We start from the raw sequence: 17,948 nt of genomic DNA, 5'->3' as shown, positions 1-17,948 counted from the left end.
ATTTTTTAATTTTTTTTGCCTTCCATTCACTGTGCAGCACTGCGGCTCGTTGGCGTATATATTCCAGCAACGGCGCTCCCTTCTCATTGTTTATCCAACATCGAGTTAGTGGAATTGAAAAGAGAAGTCACACGCTGATAGCAATCTATGGCGAGCGCAGATTGTATGCAGTAAATAACACAAATGGGATCCTAGCAGAGGTCTTAATTGATCCGATGCCGTGTGAAGAGTCTATCCGTTCACGCTCAAAGCTCCCATTCGTTTTAAAGGAGCATAAATGGCTGTATGAAGGGATAATTGGCGGCGTGGAAGCTACAGACGCAAGCAGTAACTGAGACTGTATTACGCGGGATTGTAATATCCTAGAAGCCACCACAGGGTACAATGGAAGGGATATTTGCTTGTTAGGTTTGATAAAAAGGAAGCAATCATATGTAGCTATGTGCACACCGCGCTTTTGCAGATGTCCCTCATTTTCGGCGTTGAGGCTTTGTTTGAATAAATAATCAAAAACGATATTTGGACAGAACCCTGAATAGAACCATTGATGTTTATTAGTCAAAGGGAGAACAATAAGGTCTTTGCTTGACGAGGTTCTGTTTATTTTGGAGGATAGAATAGCGCAGTTGACCACAATATTTTGTGATAAATGAAAGCCTTGTCAAAAGGAGATGTTATTGGTGTCCTTCAAACTAATGAAAGTCAATGGTTCCATTGGAACACCGTTTTCAGAGATTCAGGTGAACCCATGGGACGCAAACCAGGCACACCCTAACATTTCTTCATGGGTGTACTCAACTCTACCAGAAGTCTGATAATGGGGATCTCCTGGATATTCTGGCAGAGAAGGCAAGTGTCTTACTGTAAGGGACTGCCATTCGAGGATTTCGGATTCTCCCGGTCAACCGGGTCAATCAACAGCTGTAGTTTCTCTGGACTGATTGGCCTCCATTGTGGGGAGGGTTAGGCTAACCCTGGTCATGGTCTATTTCTCTTCATGCACTGGTAGATGTGTTATGAGGAACTCATGGTTCGGTTTCATCCATACCAGTTCTGGGACAGGTCTGGAAGTGGTCCCAACTGAAAGCTATGGCTCAGAGGCTCCATGGGTAACTGATGTAGCCAAAAGGAGTTGTCATTGAAGGAATGGTCAACAGTCTCAAAGACTTGACCAGGAAGTTGTCCATATAAATAAACCTTCCTCGACTCATAGACCAGGGAACCCAGGGTAAGCCAGTCCTCTGTACCGCTTACTTAGGGAAGATTCAACAGTTCTCAGCCCGGGTTAACTGGAAACACTTTTACTTCAGGCCCATTAGTACTGGATAGCAATAGTGAGAAGAGAAGAAATGGGGACGCGGGTAATCCTGCCGCTAAGACCGGCTTCATTGTATGCGTACTTGTGCACGCATGAGCGCTGCATTTTGCAGAACAAATGTTGCTTTTTTTTGCACACGCATCAACGTATGTTACTGCACTTTTAGCGTACGCAAGTTGTGCATAATTGCACACACAAAAGAATACGCACCGATGCTCCCAACCATCGAAAAGGCTATGTAGTCTAATGAGTTCAAGATGTGTTTCTTTCCCTTCGCTATTTTGTATTGTTTTATGCATCTCCTAGGGTATTGTGCCGCCTTCTGCGCATCCCCATTGACCTCAATACAATAATAAACCAATCAATCTTGAAGTAGCATAGGAAAATTACCACTCTTCCCCTTAACATTACACAGGCGGTAATCCATAGCACTGATTGGATGGCCTAGTACCGTGACTAGGAAGGTCTCTGACAAGGAATTACGGGTCAGAGTGTATAAAAGGGGACGTTTCCTCCTTGAAGCCACTTCCTAGCAGTTGCCAAGTGTGAACTGCATGCATAACGGAAGACCAAACCTTTGTGATTACGAGAGGTTGGTAGTAAGGCAGAGTTAACCCATGGCTTGTATTATACAATATACCCCATGACTTTGGCTAACCATGTGGATTCATGTTAACCCTTTCCAATCCACTGTCTGACGTCTGAAGACATTATGATTTAAGGCTGCACAGCTCCGATGTTGGAAGACGTCCGTCGGGGTTCTCTTACTGTATATTGACAGACTCTCTGCTGTCGGAGCCTATCCAACGTGTCACCTCATGCAGTACTGGCTTTAGCCAGCAGATAGCGCTGTTGTATAACGGCAGAAAAAAAGAGTAAGCCCCCTAGGAAAACCAGGATACAAATTGGATTGGAAAGGGTTAAAAATGATCATTAGCGTTGCTGTATTCTAAGATTGAACTATAAAAAAACACAACACTGCAAGACTGAAGATCCTAAGATCTTCCATTTGCAAGTTTTTTATTATGTCGTTTAGATTTTCCTCTTTTTTTTTCGGAACAATGAAGAAAAAAATCATCTCTTAGTAAGAAATCATTAAATATTTAGTGTACATGGTAAAGCACTTAGCCGCAGCGTTCTACAGTCTTTCTGGCCCAGTGAAAAATATTTCCAAGTCTAAGAGAGAGAAAGTTCAACAATTCGGGCCAGTAATACAGCAGGAATGTGCGGAGCATTCCAGCATTTCATTACTCGCAGGCTTCTGGTGAAGCGTTTTCCTTACTAGATCATAAAAGCCCAACGGGGCCGTGTGCCAGGAAGTAACGTATTCGCGAGTATCCTGTACGGTCTATGCAATGACCGCAGTAATCGGACTAGGATATTGTGAAGAACGACGCCACTTAGAATGCAGAGGACAGGCATTTACTACACAGTTGGGGAAAGCAGATTTATTTCTGTTTTTATAGCACCTACATATTCTGTAGCCTCCCAATCACAACCTAATTTCCCCCATAGATATAAGTGAAAAGTCATCCGAACCCACAGATTTTGGCAGGACCAGACAACTATCACAAGTGTCTTCCCAACTTCCCCCAACAAGAATTGGCTAAGTTTCAATGCCCAAGACTCCCCAGATGCAAACTAACAGTGCTAACCACTGAGCCACCAGGATTTATTTATGCTTCTAGAGGATCGGTTATGGCGGCACTCATTTATATGGAGCTCCTTTTAAACCCCAGAAGGACATGGGTGATTTTTGGTCATAAAACACTTTTTAGGGATTTTACCCATTTGGTGCTTTTAATGCTTTATTTTTTTTTCCTTCAGCAATCAAAATTATTTTTGCGATCGTTTCTTCCCCGTGACATACAGGGCGATTTTTCATATCTTTTTCACTGAATTTTTTAAAATAAATTCATAGTTGATTAATTTTTAAAATTTGTGTATTTACCCTGAAAATAAGGGTACAGGAATGGGTTCCTCATTTTGTTTCGGACAACCAGATATATAGTTTGTATAGGCTCACGTATGGTGACGATTTTATTATATATATTTACACTTTTTTTTTTTCTAATTCTATATCCCCCATGACATCATATAAGACCTTTGGAGGTCATTCACATTGTCACTTTTTTTTTTTATTTCACACTTTTTCACTGTAGATGGAGCCCCAGTTACAGGAAAAACATTCCCTGTGGTGACAGCAGCAGAGCTTATCTGGGTCTGCTAAGACCATGCAGCTCTGCCGTGCCAGCAGTCATGTGATCGCTGTGTCAAATAGCGTTAGTAACACTACTGTATTCTCTCTTCACTACATAGCGTTCATTGACAGCCTACAAGAGAAAGCAGAAGCAGTTAAAAAAACAGTTCTCCCTTCTCCCCTGGGTTCTCGGCTGTTAGTAACAGCCGAGGACGCGACCTACTCCTGCTAGATCACAGGAGCTTTAATGGCGCGCCTTATTTCTACCATCGGCCAGGATTAAAGTTATAGCTCACCCGTGCTAAGCAATGGCTAGTTGTGCGTTCAGACATGTTTGTTGAGCACTAGCGTTGCATTCGGCTGCAATTTGCTTGACTATGCGCCACCTGTTCGTCTGAACGATTCCAGACATCCTCCTCTGACCCCTTTTAACAACAGTTTATGTCTACAGGACCTACTTTCACTGAATGTTGTTCCTTGATTATACTATTATTAGTACTTCCTCCAAACCATTGGTGAGAAAACCTCAGAAGGCTGGCAGTAAAATCCTGGTCCCGGCTAGTCTAGCACCGATGACCAGTCCTCAGTGGAACTCGCCCAGATTGCTGGATGTTCCCAACTAATGTACACTCTCAATTAAACTGATCCACGTCAAACTTGTCACTTGATATTGTACCGCACGCCAAGGCCACAAGTCTAATATCTATACAGAGAAGCTCCAACTGTGAAGGGGCCGGTGTCTTTAATAATGTAGTCATTAAAGGCATATTCACATGTGATCTCCAACTTTTCTGGCTTCAGGCAAAATGGTAACCATCAATCAGAAAACATTAGTGTTAGGAGGTCAATGACCATTAGGAGCAACAGGTACTCTCCACATAGTAAATACCTGGGCATAAAGCATCTACGGTGTGCAATAGGGAGCCTAGCCGAGTTACTTTGAGGCTGGAGCACAGTTGGCACCCATTACAGAGAACCACCGTATGGAAGGTTTTTTTCCAAGTAGCGACTCCAGAATGCAGACAACAGGAAATGTCACTGACATCTACCAGAAACATTTGTGGAATTCTGTGGACAAAATATCTGCTCCTCAGTGAACATAAATTAGCATGAACACAGCTCGTTAAAGATGTACACAAGAGAAGCGATTGTAAGTCAGAGCACAGTTGTACATGGCTATATAATCCTGACCTCCCACCGTTCTACTGAACCAAAATCACTATAGGCTTCTGTGGGGAGTGAAATCTGGATGGGGAGAACTGCAGGAGGTCCAAGGAAGTTGCCTAAAATGCAGCGGCATTACCGCCGCCTGTAGCTTGCATGTCACATTAATATACAGAAATAGACCTCTACATATAAAAACTACCATTAGCAAGAATGACCATGGAGACAACTTACTTAAAGACCAAGTTCCATGGAAGATCTATCACTCCTTCAGCATGAAAACGGTTTATTGGTTAAATCATGGGTCCCCAACTCCAGTCCTCAGGGACCCCAACAGGTCAAGTTTTCAGGATATCCTATGGTAAGAACACCTGTGGCAATGTCTGAGGCACCGACAATAATTACATCACCTGTGTAACACTGAGGAAATCCTGAAAACATGAACTGTTGGCGGTCCCTGAGGACTGGAGTTGGGGAACACTGGGTTAAATGATGAAAAAAGTATAAGAATCTAAAAAACACTTCTTACACGTTTTGAACTGAGTTCTTAGTCACACTATACTAGGACTAAGAACTTTTCTGCTCAAAACGTGTAGGAGGGGGGACAGCTAGAGCATCAGTGCACGATCAGTGGATTGAATTAAAAAAAATAAATAAATAAATAAAAAAAATCAAAGACAATGACTTTGTAGTAGCAACTGTATTAAAGGGGTTGTCTGAGACTTTTACAGTATTGATGATCAGTCCTCAGGATAGGTCATCAATCGTGGCTCAGTGAGAGTCCATCGCTCAGCTGATCGCTAGCTGGAAGATGATACCGCATTTCCTTGAAAATAAGACACTGTCTTATATTAATTTTTGCCCTACTGCAGGCTTACATGTAGTCTTTGGCGGTGACAGAGCACTTCTTCCTGGTTGCTCTGATTGGTTCATCAAGTGCCGTGTCAGCCAATCAGAGACAACTCTTGATTAACCAATCACAGCCATTCATTGAATGACTGCGATTGCTTAATTGAGTGCTGATGCTGCGCTCGATGAACCAATTAGAGCAATCGCTTGCTGGGGGCAGGGTATTCAAGCCACGCTACCAGGAAGAAATGCCGGCTACTAGGTGAATATTATTGTTTTTTTTCCATGTAGTGTAGCTTAGCTAAGGCTTATATTCCCACTCCCCCCCTAGAAGAAAAAAAACTAACAGTGTAGGTCTTATTATTGTTGAAACACCATAGCACTGTTTGTATTGCAGTGTCCAGGTTTGGTACTGCAGGCACAGCTCTCATTGAATTCAATATGTGCTATGCCTGCATGACCAAACACCGGGCTCCTGCAATGTGGACAGCGCTATTTGCTTCTAGCGTTGATCACACTAACAGCGGGTGTGGCAATAAGCTGAACGGTTGACCCCAACCGATTAACTATTAATGACCTATCCTTAGGACAGATCATCAATAGTAACCGTCCTTGAGAACCCCTTTATGGAATGAACCACCAAAGCAGCTAGTAAGGATGTCACAATCAGAGTCATTATAGACAATGGTGTGGCCCTAAAAACAGGAAGTAGACACAATATATCTATTAACCAGTATTACGCGGAGCTGATACTGTATACCATATATATGAAATAAAATGCGAGATGACAAGATAGGAAGACTATTACCCTTGGGTGGAAAGTAAGATTTACTTTCTGCTTTATGAGGCCAATCTACCACCAAAGGACCGAACCTCCGAAAGCTTGCAGTGATCTCATCTAGAAAAACAATAAGACACGATGTAACAAACAAGCGTATTCATGTATTTACAAGGTTTCCAAGATGCCATGCACACACAGTGGAAAATATCTGGATGGACATCAGGGTATGCGGACTGTGATACCAGAGAGGGAAGAAGTCCATCGTCCGTGGATTTACCCTCCCTTAAACAATTCGGAAGACCTTATTTTGCTATTATACAGATTACATCTGAAAAGGATTGAATCACATTATCTGACATTTTACAAGTACCTTCATCAATGTCTGGAGGCAACCCGCCAACAAACACCTTACGAGAGTAGCGCTCAACCCGTTCGCCGTTCTGACAGTGTGTAGGAGAACTCAAGCCAGATGACAAGGACTGGTCTGTGTGACTATCGCTAAGGAACCCATCTTCAAAGGGGAAAAGCGAAGACCGACCTGGAAAAGTGGTAGAAGTTGTGGATTACCAGACTTGAAATTAATTCTATAAACCTATATTACAAGAAAATAAAACAAAAAAAGACTAGTGCCTCCCAGCTGCTGCAGAACTTCTTTATGAAAAAGAGGAGGGAGTTTAATTTCAAGCAACGGTGGGCAGGGATGTCTCCCATTAGTAAGTTTAATCTTGCAGTCAACTTGTAAAAACACAAATACATACATTTTACTGAGAACCGCACGGCAAACACCACATGTGGTATACCATGGATTGCGGAGGTTTTCATGTGCTTCACATGTACTTGTCACAAAAACATGAAGACGGCCATACGCAAGGTTAGAGAACACAGAGCTGCACCGCTGCAACAAAAAACCACGTTGGTATATGGATGCTGCTTTTCTTAAAGGGATTGTCCAGATGTAAACTATTGATGGCACGCTCATGTACGAAGTGGATTTCTGTAAGAAGCAGCCAGCTCCATTCCCACTGCAGTGGCCAGGCTTGGTATTGCAGGCTAAGTTACTATTCACTTCAATATGAACTTTGCCTGCAATAGCAAGTCTGGCCACTGTAGTGGGAATGGAGCTGTCTGCTTCCTGCAGAAATTAGCTCAAAAAAGGAGAGCACTGACATAGAGAACACGGAGGGATCCCGGGCGGCACATGCCTGCCGATCTATTATTGATGATCTATGTTGAGGATAGGCCATCAATAGTTTATAACTGGACAACCCCTTAAAGTTGGTTAAGTGGCCGCATGATTTCACCGAAGACCTGCAGTTTTTCAGCAAAATCATGCAGCCACTTAACCAATTGAAAAACCACAACGGACACATGCGGATATGGTTTTCGACCATGCGTCGGAGACGTTCTGTGTGTGTCTACCCTAAAAGTACTGCAAATGTAACGGAACAAAAATTAATTGATAACAGGACAAATCATATAGCTCATCCATTGCAAAAAATAAATGTATCCGCGAGACCAGTGTACAGAAAATAACCTCCTTTCATACAACTAAACTCCTTTAATCTGGTATCCAATAATCCAGAAACCCCAGAAGTCCTGCACAGAACTGAAAATCATCTTGAATCTCTCTAGTAGTGAAGCTCTGTGCTGGAGGGTGGTCTATATTACTGGAGATTACATGGCCGTTCAGATCATCTCTTATTATCACAGTGAGATGAATACTTGGAGTTGTCCAGTTACAAAGCCCAATTTTACAATTGGTGCCAAATGACCAAAAATATAACAACCCCCTTCCCCTCTTCCAGCTCACTGCCAAGAGCAGATCAAAGCAGGCGAAAGGTCCGCCCACAGCTGGTTTTGGGCCAATAGAAGCAGAAGGCGCCTGCTGTCCTCCAATGACAGCAAAAGGTCCTTGGGGCAGTTACTGCCTTGCAATACTGCAGGGCATAGTCTCTGCAAAGAGAGGCTGCGTGTGTACCTATTCCCGGGACGAGGCCCAGTAGGTGGCCATGAGGAATGTTGTGTCGGGAGGTAATGAGTTGTCCTTTGTTAATTGATTTCTTTTAACCGCCGTTTGGGGAGGGGCGAAGGCTCATGGTGAGGCGGCTCACTGTTGTTGGTAGAGGGGGTAGTGAGGACACTTATTGTTGTTTGGAAGAGAGGGGCAGTGAGGCCACACAATGTTTGCGGAGAGGGGCTACAGTGGCACCACAAACTGCTGTTTGGGGAGGTAGGGGTAGTGAGGTCACACATTATTGGTTAGGGAGGGGCAGTGACACCACATATTGTTTTATGGGAAGAGGGAGGGGCATTACCATACCACATATTGGTGTTTGGGGAGGAGCAGTGAGGTTGCATACTGTTAGAAGCTGTTGCTGTACTATGTAGATTCCGAAAAAATTTTGGTAGGGGTGACTAGAGGTAAAATTTTGTTTTCCAGGCATGCCCCAAGGCTGAAAACATTGGGAAACACTAGAGTAGGTGATACATTGAAGTGTTGATCCAACCCCTTTATTACTACATTCCAGGTAGCCAGATGACTCTGAAACTTAAAGTCAATGTTGGCATTTAAAAAATGATATTCAGAAACATTTTTGTCCACTTGTATCAAAAGTGCCATCATTTTAGTTAAAGAGGTTATCCGGGGACAACTCCCCCCCCCCCCCCCTCCCCTCCCCTCCAAAAGCTGGCCACAATGCTGCAGCAACATAAAAGACAACATAATGAGCATTCCCACCACTCCCATTCTGCCGATGCCATGTCCCTGCTGGTCTTCACTTCTGGGTGCAAGGAGCAAGTAATAAAGGTCACAGGCTTCAGCGTGATGCAAGCAATCACAGCTCACTCCAGCTGCTGATGAGCTGCAGTCAACAAAAGACCTATAAATCGGGAAGTCATTGCTCTGCCGTCAGAAGTGAGGACAAACGGGAAACTGATACTGGCAGAATGGGAGCATGGGGAAGGTGAATGTCATTTTTTGTGTGTGTTTGTACAACATGGTGGGCAGCTTATGAAAAAAAAATGTAACCAGATAATAAGCTTTTTTTTATATAGCACCAAACATTCCGCAGCGCTTACAAAAACGAAGATACAGAATGATAAAAGTACAACAATACAAAAACTACGGTTACATAGTAATCAACTGATGTAAAACAGTAGGGGTGAGGGTCCTGCTCCAACGAGCTTACATACTACAAATAATGGGGTGATACAGAAGGTAAAGGGGCTGGAGATGTGCAAGGCAATGGTCAAAATTAAGCCATATAGTGGCTGAATCAATATAACTGCAGGGGCTGGTTGATGGCGGCTAGTAGGGTTGCAGTCAGTAGGACAGGGAGCATGTTATCAGGGGGAGTACAGAGGGGTCTAGTTTAGGAGATGTGGAATGCCCCCCTGAAGAGGTGTGTTTTGAGAGCACACCTGAAGTTTTGTGAATCAGGGATTGCGTGGATAGTTTTGGGTAGCGCGTTCCAGAGGAGTGGTGCAGCTCTGGAGAAGTCTTGGAGGCAGGAATGAGAGGTTAGCAGAGCGGAGAGCCCGGGCTGAGTGGTGGATTGAGAGGAGGAAGGCAATGTAGGGCGGCGCGATGCAGTGCAGAGATTTGTGGATAAAGGTAAGGAGTTTGAATTCTGTATTTGACGGGCAGCCAGTGCAGTGACCGGCACAAGACAGAGGTGTCCGAGTAGCAGCTGGAAAGGAAGAGGAGCCTGGCTGCTGCATTCAGTATGGATTGGAGAGGGGAGAGTCTGGTGTAGGGGAGGCCGATCAGCAACAAGTTGCTGTAATTGAGCCGAGAGTGGATGAGGGCAACAGTGAGTGTTTTTAGTATGTCCACAGTGAGAAAAGGGCAGATTCTTACAATGTTCTTGTAGGTGCAGCAGACATGTTCAGGCCACAGATTGGATGTAGGGGGCTAAAGGAGAGATCAGAGTTGAATATAACTCCAAGGCAGCAGGCATGTTGTCTAGGAGTTATGGTAGCGCCACACACTGAGATGGAGATGTCAGGATGAGGTCGGTTAGTGGAGGGTGGAAATACCAGTAGGTCAGTTTTTGAGAGGTTCAGTTTTAGGTAGAAAGAGGACATAGTGTTAGAGACCGCAGACAGACAGTTGGTGGCGTTCTGAGGGAACAGTGCTGTGATGTGACAGGAAGAGGTATATAACTAGGTGACAACAGCGTAGAGTTGGTACTAAAAGCCAAATCTCCCGCTGGTTTGTCCAATAAGGGCTGTGTAGACTGAGAAGAGGAGGGGGCCGAGGACCGAGCCCTGGGGGACCCCAACCGCAAGGAGAAGAGAAGGGGAGGTAGAGCCAGCAAAGGAGACACTGAATGGGCAGTCAGATAGGTAGTAGGAGAACCAGGAGAGGCAAATAGTAAACCAGGCAGCATCCGATGTGATTTAAGAAAAAAATATCTTGCTTTTTATTCCTCCATAAAAAGACCGGCGACGTTTCGGCCTCAGTTGAGGCCTTTCTCAAGCTCAGTCTACACAGACATAATGATATATATATAATCATTATGTCTGTGTAGACTGAGCTTGAGAAAGGCCTCAACTGAGGCCAAAACGTCGCCGGTCTTTTTATGGAGGAATAAAAAGCAAGATTTTTTCCTTAAATCACATCGGATGCTGCCTGGTTTACTGTTTGCCTTGAATGACGATTAGGGTCTTGATCTGGACCTTGCTGGGCTTTTGCATCTTACCTCCTCGCTGTTATTACAGCCATTTGAAACCTCAACAGGATCTGTGATCCTTATTTAGTGCTGCAGTTGACTTGCATCTTTCTGGAGAACCAGGAGAGGGCAGTGTCTTTTAGGCCAATGGAGCGTAGCATACTGAGGAAGAGTTTGTGGTCAACAGTGTCAAATGCTGCGGAGAGGTCAAGGAGGATCAGTAGGGAGTAGTCGCCCCTCGATTTGGCTGTCAGGAGGTTGTTTGACACCTTTGTGGTTTCTGTTGAGTGTAGAGGGCGAAAGCCGGACTGTAGGGGGTCGAAAAGGCAGTTTTCTGATCGCTTATAAGGCGGGAGTAAACTAGGCATTCTAGTAGTTTGGACATGAAGGAGGGAGATTTGAGATGGGTCGGTAGTTGGAAGCATGAGTCCAGTCAAGAGTCGGTTTCTTTAGTAGTGGGGATATGATGGCATGTTTGAAAGAGGAGGGAAAAATGCCAGGGAGGTCAGAGAGGTTAAATATAGTGGTGAGATGAGAGATGACCACCGGGTAGAAGAACCGAAGGAGGTGTGAGGGTCGCTAGCGCAGGTGGTGGGGCGAGCGGAGGAAAGCAAACAGGGGATTACTTCTTCTGACATTGGTTTAAAGCGACCCTCTAATTTCGGGACAAAAATCTGTCCTGGGACAGAAAGGAAAGGGGATATATATTCCCTACATTTTTTCTTCTCTGCCGCCCCTCCAACCTACCGGTTCCAGACCCCATTTTTAACTGTCCAAGATAGCTGCATCACACCGTGGACTGCTCTCTGAATGGCCAGTGAGGATCACATGAGCAACTCTGGCCAAACAGCAAGTCTAGTGCATTGGTAGTCTAGCACTACCAATGCATTGTGGGGGATTAGGTAGTATGAAGTTTGCTTTGGCCACCTTGGATGGCCAAAAACTGAATAGAAAACTAGTGGATAGAAGGGATGATAAAAGAACAAGTGCAGGCCATCTTAAAAATAGCCAAGTATCCCAAATCTTTGCAGAATCACCTGAAGGCCTCTTTCACACGAGCGTTTCAATGCAGCTATTTTGCTGAGTTTAAAACGTCAGCCGAAAATTGCGACCATCTGAAGCATTGGATTCCAATGCGTTTGTTCAGATGGGCGATTTTCTGGTGTTGCTTTTACGCAATCCTGGAAAAGATAAGACTTGTCCTATTTTTTGCGGGAATATCGCAGCCTTTCCCACAGACTCCTATGGGAGCCTATGTGAGCCATCAGAAAAGGGAAGGAGGAGGGAGTTTAGCAGCGGCTAGCATTGCTCAAGTCCCTCCCTCTCCCCCTGTGGACAGTTTTTATAGGCTGGGGAGGGAGGGGAAGGCAGTTTAGCACAACTAGCTCTGCTAAGCTCCTCCCCCATCGAGCCCCCTCCCCTTGCTGGCAGCTCCCATAGGCTGATGAGGGCGTTTAGCACACTAGCTCTGCTAAGCTCTTACCCCCCACCCCCACCTTTGCCAGCAGGCGGCAAGGGAGGGAAGGGGCAGGGAGTTTAGCAAAGCTGAACTCCCTCCTCCCAGCTGACTGTATTCCGGGCTGCGGCATATATACGCTGCAGCGTGGCCGTCTGAATGGGCGAGAAAACGAGAGATGCAGCCGCAACTTACCACTGAGCAAGAAGCTGCTCAGTAGTCGCTAGTCGTTCTATTTCAGGGAGCTGGAACGGAATGCCTACTAAGCGACTTTTCACTTAATGTAAAACAGCCACCAGGCTCCAGCATCACAGCCTTGCTGTGATCCCAATGATTGTGACAGATGTCACAGGAAAATCAGGGGACCTCTGCAGCATCACTGCTCATTCTCCTGGTAATGGCACTCACACCCTAATTGCCATGATGCCAGGAGTTCAGGAACATGACACCGCAGCCTCTTATTGCCTTGCAACGGTCACCTAATTTCCTGTGACATTATCTGTCACAACAATCAGTGGGACCACAGCGGGGATGCAGTGCTGGATCCCAGCAGCAGAGAAGGAGTAAGTATAGTTCAATTTATTATTTTAATAGAGGCAGCGGACAACCCCTTTAACGAACATCAATGTATTTTTGTCAGCCATTAAAAAGTATCATATTTACAAGATTACTTGTTTTCTTTTACCGAGAAGAAACACATTTTCTTCTACTGGCTAACACGGTACCAAACCTTTTACTTTTTAACAAAAGCAATTATTTTGTGTCTAACTAATGTGGAATAAAACTCCGTTAAGACTCTTAAGCCGACTATATGACGCATTCAGATTTTTAATTACTGCTTGCAGAAAACATTACTCTGTAATAAACTGTCCCGGTGTTATTTCTAGAAGTATTCCAGGAATCCTCATACAGATAATTCTCCAGGAGCAAAACTGACAACTAGTCAGATGAACAATCATAAAAGTCCTAAGAGCTATAATTATAATAATAATTACAACGGAAGGCTGTAATCATCATCCAAAACTTCAATAAACATCTATTATCACTAGATCTGGCAATGCAGATTTGATAAAATGCCATTTACTGAAGGGAGGGCGGCGGCGGCCCATTACGTCACAGATTACCATCAGAACATATTAAGGAGATGTCCGCTTACTTGCTGACAGTTTAACGCCACATGCAGGTGTGTGAAGAGAAATGCAGCAGTACTTAGGCCGGCTGGACACGATCAGAGTTGCACTGTGGAATCCGGAGCGAGCATCCGCCTCCGGATTCCGCAGCAAATACCTTCCATAGCATGCTATGGAAAAGCGTTTTTTCCTGTACACAAGTGGAAATCAACTGCAATTTTTCCGCTTGCGGAGGGAAAAAAAATTGCAGCATGTTCTATTGAAGTCAATGGAAGCTGTCTGACCTGCGAACCTTCCATTATTGACATTGCGGAAAGGTTGTAGATTCTGCATCATCAGAGGTCAAAAAGTAACCGGACAATGCCTTTAAAATGAAATGTGGATTTGGTTGGTATGGGCCAAATGGCAACTCCTCCGAGACAGTTTTGAATGAAAAGATACTCATACACATGATGCCCAGATCTGCCTCGAACCGAATCCATAGCCCTTTATAGACACCTCATTAACAATAGTAAGTAAACTTGGCTATTAAAAAGTTATTACAAGATATAAACTTATCCCTTAGGCTAGAGGCGTAACTTGAAGCTCCTGGGCCCCAATGCAAAACCTGTAACAGGGCCCCCAACTATAAAGCTTCATTCATAGTACTGGGTTCCCTAAATGCAGAAAAGAGGCTTTATGGGCCCCCTAAGGCTCCTGGGCCCGGGTGCAACCGCATCCCCTGCACCCTCTGTAGTTACGCCCCTGCCTTGGGCCCAATGCCCGCGGATGGAAATTCAGCGGCGGGATTTGCTGCAGAATTTCCGATGTGGCACGATGCCATAGGATTGTGTTCGTTTATGCAATCCTATGTTGACAGCCGTGATTTGACCGCGGGGAAAACTCGCGCGGCATGTCACATCACAGAGCGGAGAGAGAACATGCCAGACAGGCAAGTATGCGGTCACTGTCGGGGCATATCCCGCTGGGAGAATCTGGGACTATACAAATTATATAGCAAAACTTGTGAAGCTAAATGAGGAACCCATTCCTGTACTTTATTTTAGCCTCATGTACTAATTTAAAAAATAAACCAATTCAAATTAAAAAGCAAGCAAAAAGACTTTTTTTTTTTTACACAGCTTTTCCCTTCTAATTAAACTATTAAAAAAGGAAGGGGGGGGTTTAAAACAAAGGAATATATAAAAAAATATCCCTGTATGTCAAGAGGAAAAAAAACCAAAACAAAAACACAGCAAAATAATTTAGGTAGTTGAAGGAAGAAAACAAAACAGAGCAGTAAAGCCATCAGATGGGTAAAACTACTAAAAAGTGACTGGTCCTTTAGGACCGAAACTCCCTGGCCCTTAAACAGTTAACGCGGCAAAGCAAAAAAAAAACAAACCATTATGTAGGTTACAAAAACAGATTTAGCAGAAATGTGAACGGATTTAAATTTACAAAACCTTTTTTTCCCAATTAAATGGTTACATGATTATTTTGCCAAAAATGCTTATTTGTACTATAAATTTTCTATTATACTTTTTGTACCAATTTCGGGCATTTTTCAAAGATCTGTTGATCGCAGTCATTCAGTAGTAACCGTCACTGTTTACAATGAGAGGTTACAGATCTGTCTCGGTCAGGTGCTGTTCACTTCTCATTTTTTCTTCACATTCGGCGTATGCATCAAGATAGTTTCTAGCGCAGAATCGCCGGCCCCCGTGCTCCCAGTGCATGCCAACAGAGCGTTCCTTCTTAACCATGAGAGTCAATGGGCATTCTACACAGCGGCCGCCATCGGAGCTCTACATCAGGAAATACTCCCAATGTATACCTCTGATGAAGCAGAGAACATGAAGGCTCGTTACAACGTCGTGAGTTAATCAACGTTGTGCATCACATGACCAGGACAGATTTGTATCCACTGGAAGCAAGCAGAGATCTTGAAAACAATGATGAATTGATACAGAGAATTCCAAAAAGTTGACATTATTCAATACTACAAGTTTAATTTGTAACACTTAAATACTCTTAATAAGTAATTAATCGGCAGCCAAAGGAGTTAGATCATCACAGAAATACTCATCAAGGTCTCAAATCATTCTCAGAAGATTCAAGCAGAAGGAGAACATTAAAAATACATAACTGAATTAACTGAGAGATTGTCGAAATGCCTTTAGAGCATCAAAGTAATTAGATATGAAGGGAGAAGAAATAAAATCACAAATATGCAAAAGTTTATTAGATAGCGTTGATTTCTTTTCCTGTAATTTTTGCAAGCAAAATCACCCAAAACAAGTGTCAGAGTATTTACCTCGTCTCCGACCATAGCTCCTGGCTGCATGGGAACAGAGGAAAAGTTGGGAAGAAGGTTAACACACAATATACACTTGCTCTGAATAATATAGAACTATACTATTACATGCCTATATGTGGATCAGCGGCTGCTTTGTGCGCCTGTATAGAAATTTATATGACAGCAAACCCTTGGGTAGCATTGCTCTTAAAGGAGATGTCCCGAGGCAGCAAGTGGGGTTATACTCTTCTGTATGGCCATAATAATGCACTTTGTAATGTACATTGTGCATTAATTATGAGCCATACAGAAGTTATAAAAAGTTTTATACTTGCCTGCTCCGTTGCTGGCGTCCTCGTCTCCATGGTGCCGACTAATTTTCGCCCTCCGATGGCCAAATTAGCCGCGCTTGCGCAGTCCGGGTCTTCTCCTCTTCTCTATGGGGCTCCGTGTAGCTCCGTGTAGCTCCGCCCCGTCACGTGCCGATTCCAGCCAATCAGGAGGCTGGAATCGGCAATGGACCGCACAGAAGCCCTGCGGTCCATGAAGACAGAGGATCCCGGCGGCCATCTTCATCAGGTGAGTATGAAGACGCCGGACCGCCGGGATTCAGGTAAGCGCTGTGCGGGTGGTTTTTTTAACCCCTGCATCGGGGTTGTCTCGCGCCGAACGGGGGGGGGGGGGGTTTAAAAAAAAAAAAACCCGTTTCGGCGCGGGACATCTCCTTTAAGTAAAGCTGTTTTCAACTAAAGTCGATGTGTCAGGGCAGGGGCAGTCCCTCAAATAAAGGGCACCAACCGCTCCATGACCCCGGGCGCCGCTCAGTGTGCTGGCGCGCAGCTGATGCCAGTCACTTCCTGCTTCTCCTGCATCAGCGGCCGCCTACTCCTCCCCCTCCCCTCTCTACAGTGCCGGCTGAACGTTGCTGTGTCTGCCTGCCTCCTGACACAGTCCAGCAGCTGAATCCCCAAAGTGCCGGCTGAATGCTGCCTGCCTCCTGAATCCCCACTGTACTGCAAAATGTAAGTACTGTACAGAGGAGTACAGTACAGAAACATTCGCAAATAAATACTGCAGTCCTATGTCAAAGCACAGATAACACAGTGATACGTACTGCTATAATGATGTCCCTGGAGTCCTATGTCAAAGCACTGTATGCAAAATGTGCAAAAACCTGTTAAATGCCAATTTATTCTTTTCAGTTGTGTTTTATATTCATTTCAGTATTGTTATTGTTTTTGGTATTAAAGACCAGAGTTATTCTCCATTAAATGGGGTTTAGTGTGTTTTTTGGAACGTCTAGAACCAATTAATTAGATTTACATTAATTCCCATGGAAATAATGTCCTCAACCAACATTGATTTCTACTAAAGTCCATTGCTTCCTGATGGATTAATGAGGTTAGTTGAGGTTCTACTGTTATATATTATAGAATGAAAAACTAAATACACCCTCTGAATTCTATGGTTTTATGTAACAGAGGTTGCATTTACCTACTTTTAAGACCTTCCAATGACCAGATGAAAAACACCACATTACAAATGACACAGTGTCAATATTTAACAAAAAGTAGGCCAAAATGCAGAAGCTGTGTGTGAAAAATTAACTACAGCCTCAGGGCTTATTCCGACATGTGTATATCGTCCAGGTTTTCACGCCCGTCCGATATGCACTGTCCCTCTCTGCAGGGGGAGGAGGCGGGCCAGGCCGGGAGCAGTGCACTGAGCTTCCACCCCCTCTCCACTGTTTGCAATGGGAGAGGCGAGAGGGTGCGGAGCTAAGTTCCTCCCCGGTCCCCCCTCTGCCACTGCAAATACTGGCAAGGGGCGGAGAGAGGGCAGAGTGGGGGCGGGAGCTCAGTGCACTGCTCCCAGCCCGTTTCCTCCCCCTGCAGAGAGGCATGAAAACCCAGCTGATATACGCCAATGGAATAAGCCCTTGGGCTAACTTCACACGGGTGTATGATGTCAAACCGTAAATCACAGCTCGGGATCACACTCATCCTCATCCGATATCCACCCGGATGCAAGGCGTTTTGATAACAAAACCGCCTTGCATCACTTCAGGAAGTAGCAATCCCGCGACGCGGCTGACAGTG

At 44.5% G+C, this 17,948-nt stretch overlaps 1 protein-coding gene across 2 annotated transcripts in view; it reads right to left on the bottom strand.

The window, feature by feature from the left end:
• The window catches only part of CPEB3 (cytoplasmic polyadenylation element binding protein 3), a 119,186-nt gene that overhangs the window by 22,480 nt on the left and 78,758 nt on the right, over positions 1–17,948 (bottom strand). For both annotated transcript variants that reach the window (XM_066601001.1, XM_066601002.1), the window contains 3 exons: positions 15,868–15,891; positions 6,683–6,850; positions 6,340–6,429 (listed from right to left, as the gene is read on the bottom strand). In XM_066601001.1, the coding sequence (XP_066457098.1) occupies positions 6,340–6,429; positions 6,683–6,850; positions 15,868–15,891 (282 nt within the window). The remainder of the gene's footprint in view (positions 1–6,339; positions 6,430–6,682; positions 6,851–15,867; positions 15,892–17,948) is intronic.

This window comes from Eleutherodactylus coqui, chromosome 4 (genome assembly GCF_035609145.1).
Source record: "Eleutherodactylus coqui strain aEleCoq1 chromosome 4, aEleCoq1.hap1, whole genome shotgun sequence".
In the NCBI taxonomy this organism is placed as follows: Eukaryota; Metazoa; Chordata; class Amphibia; order Anura; family Eleutherodactylidae; genus Eleutherodactylus; species Eleutherodactylus coqui.
Note: the sequence above shows the minus strand (reverse complement) of the source record. Positions and strands in the feature narration are given on the sequence as shown.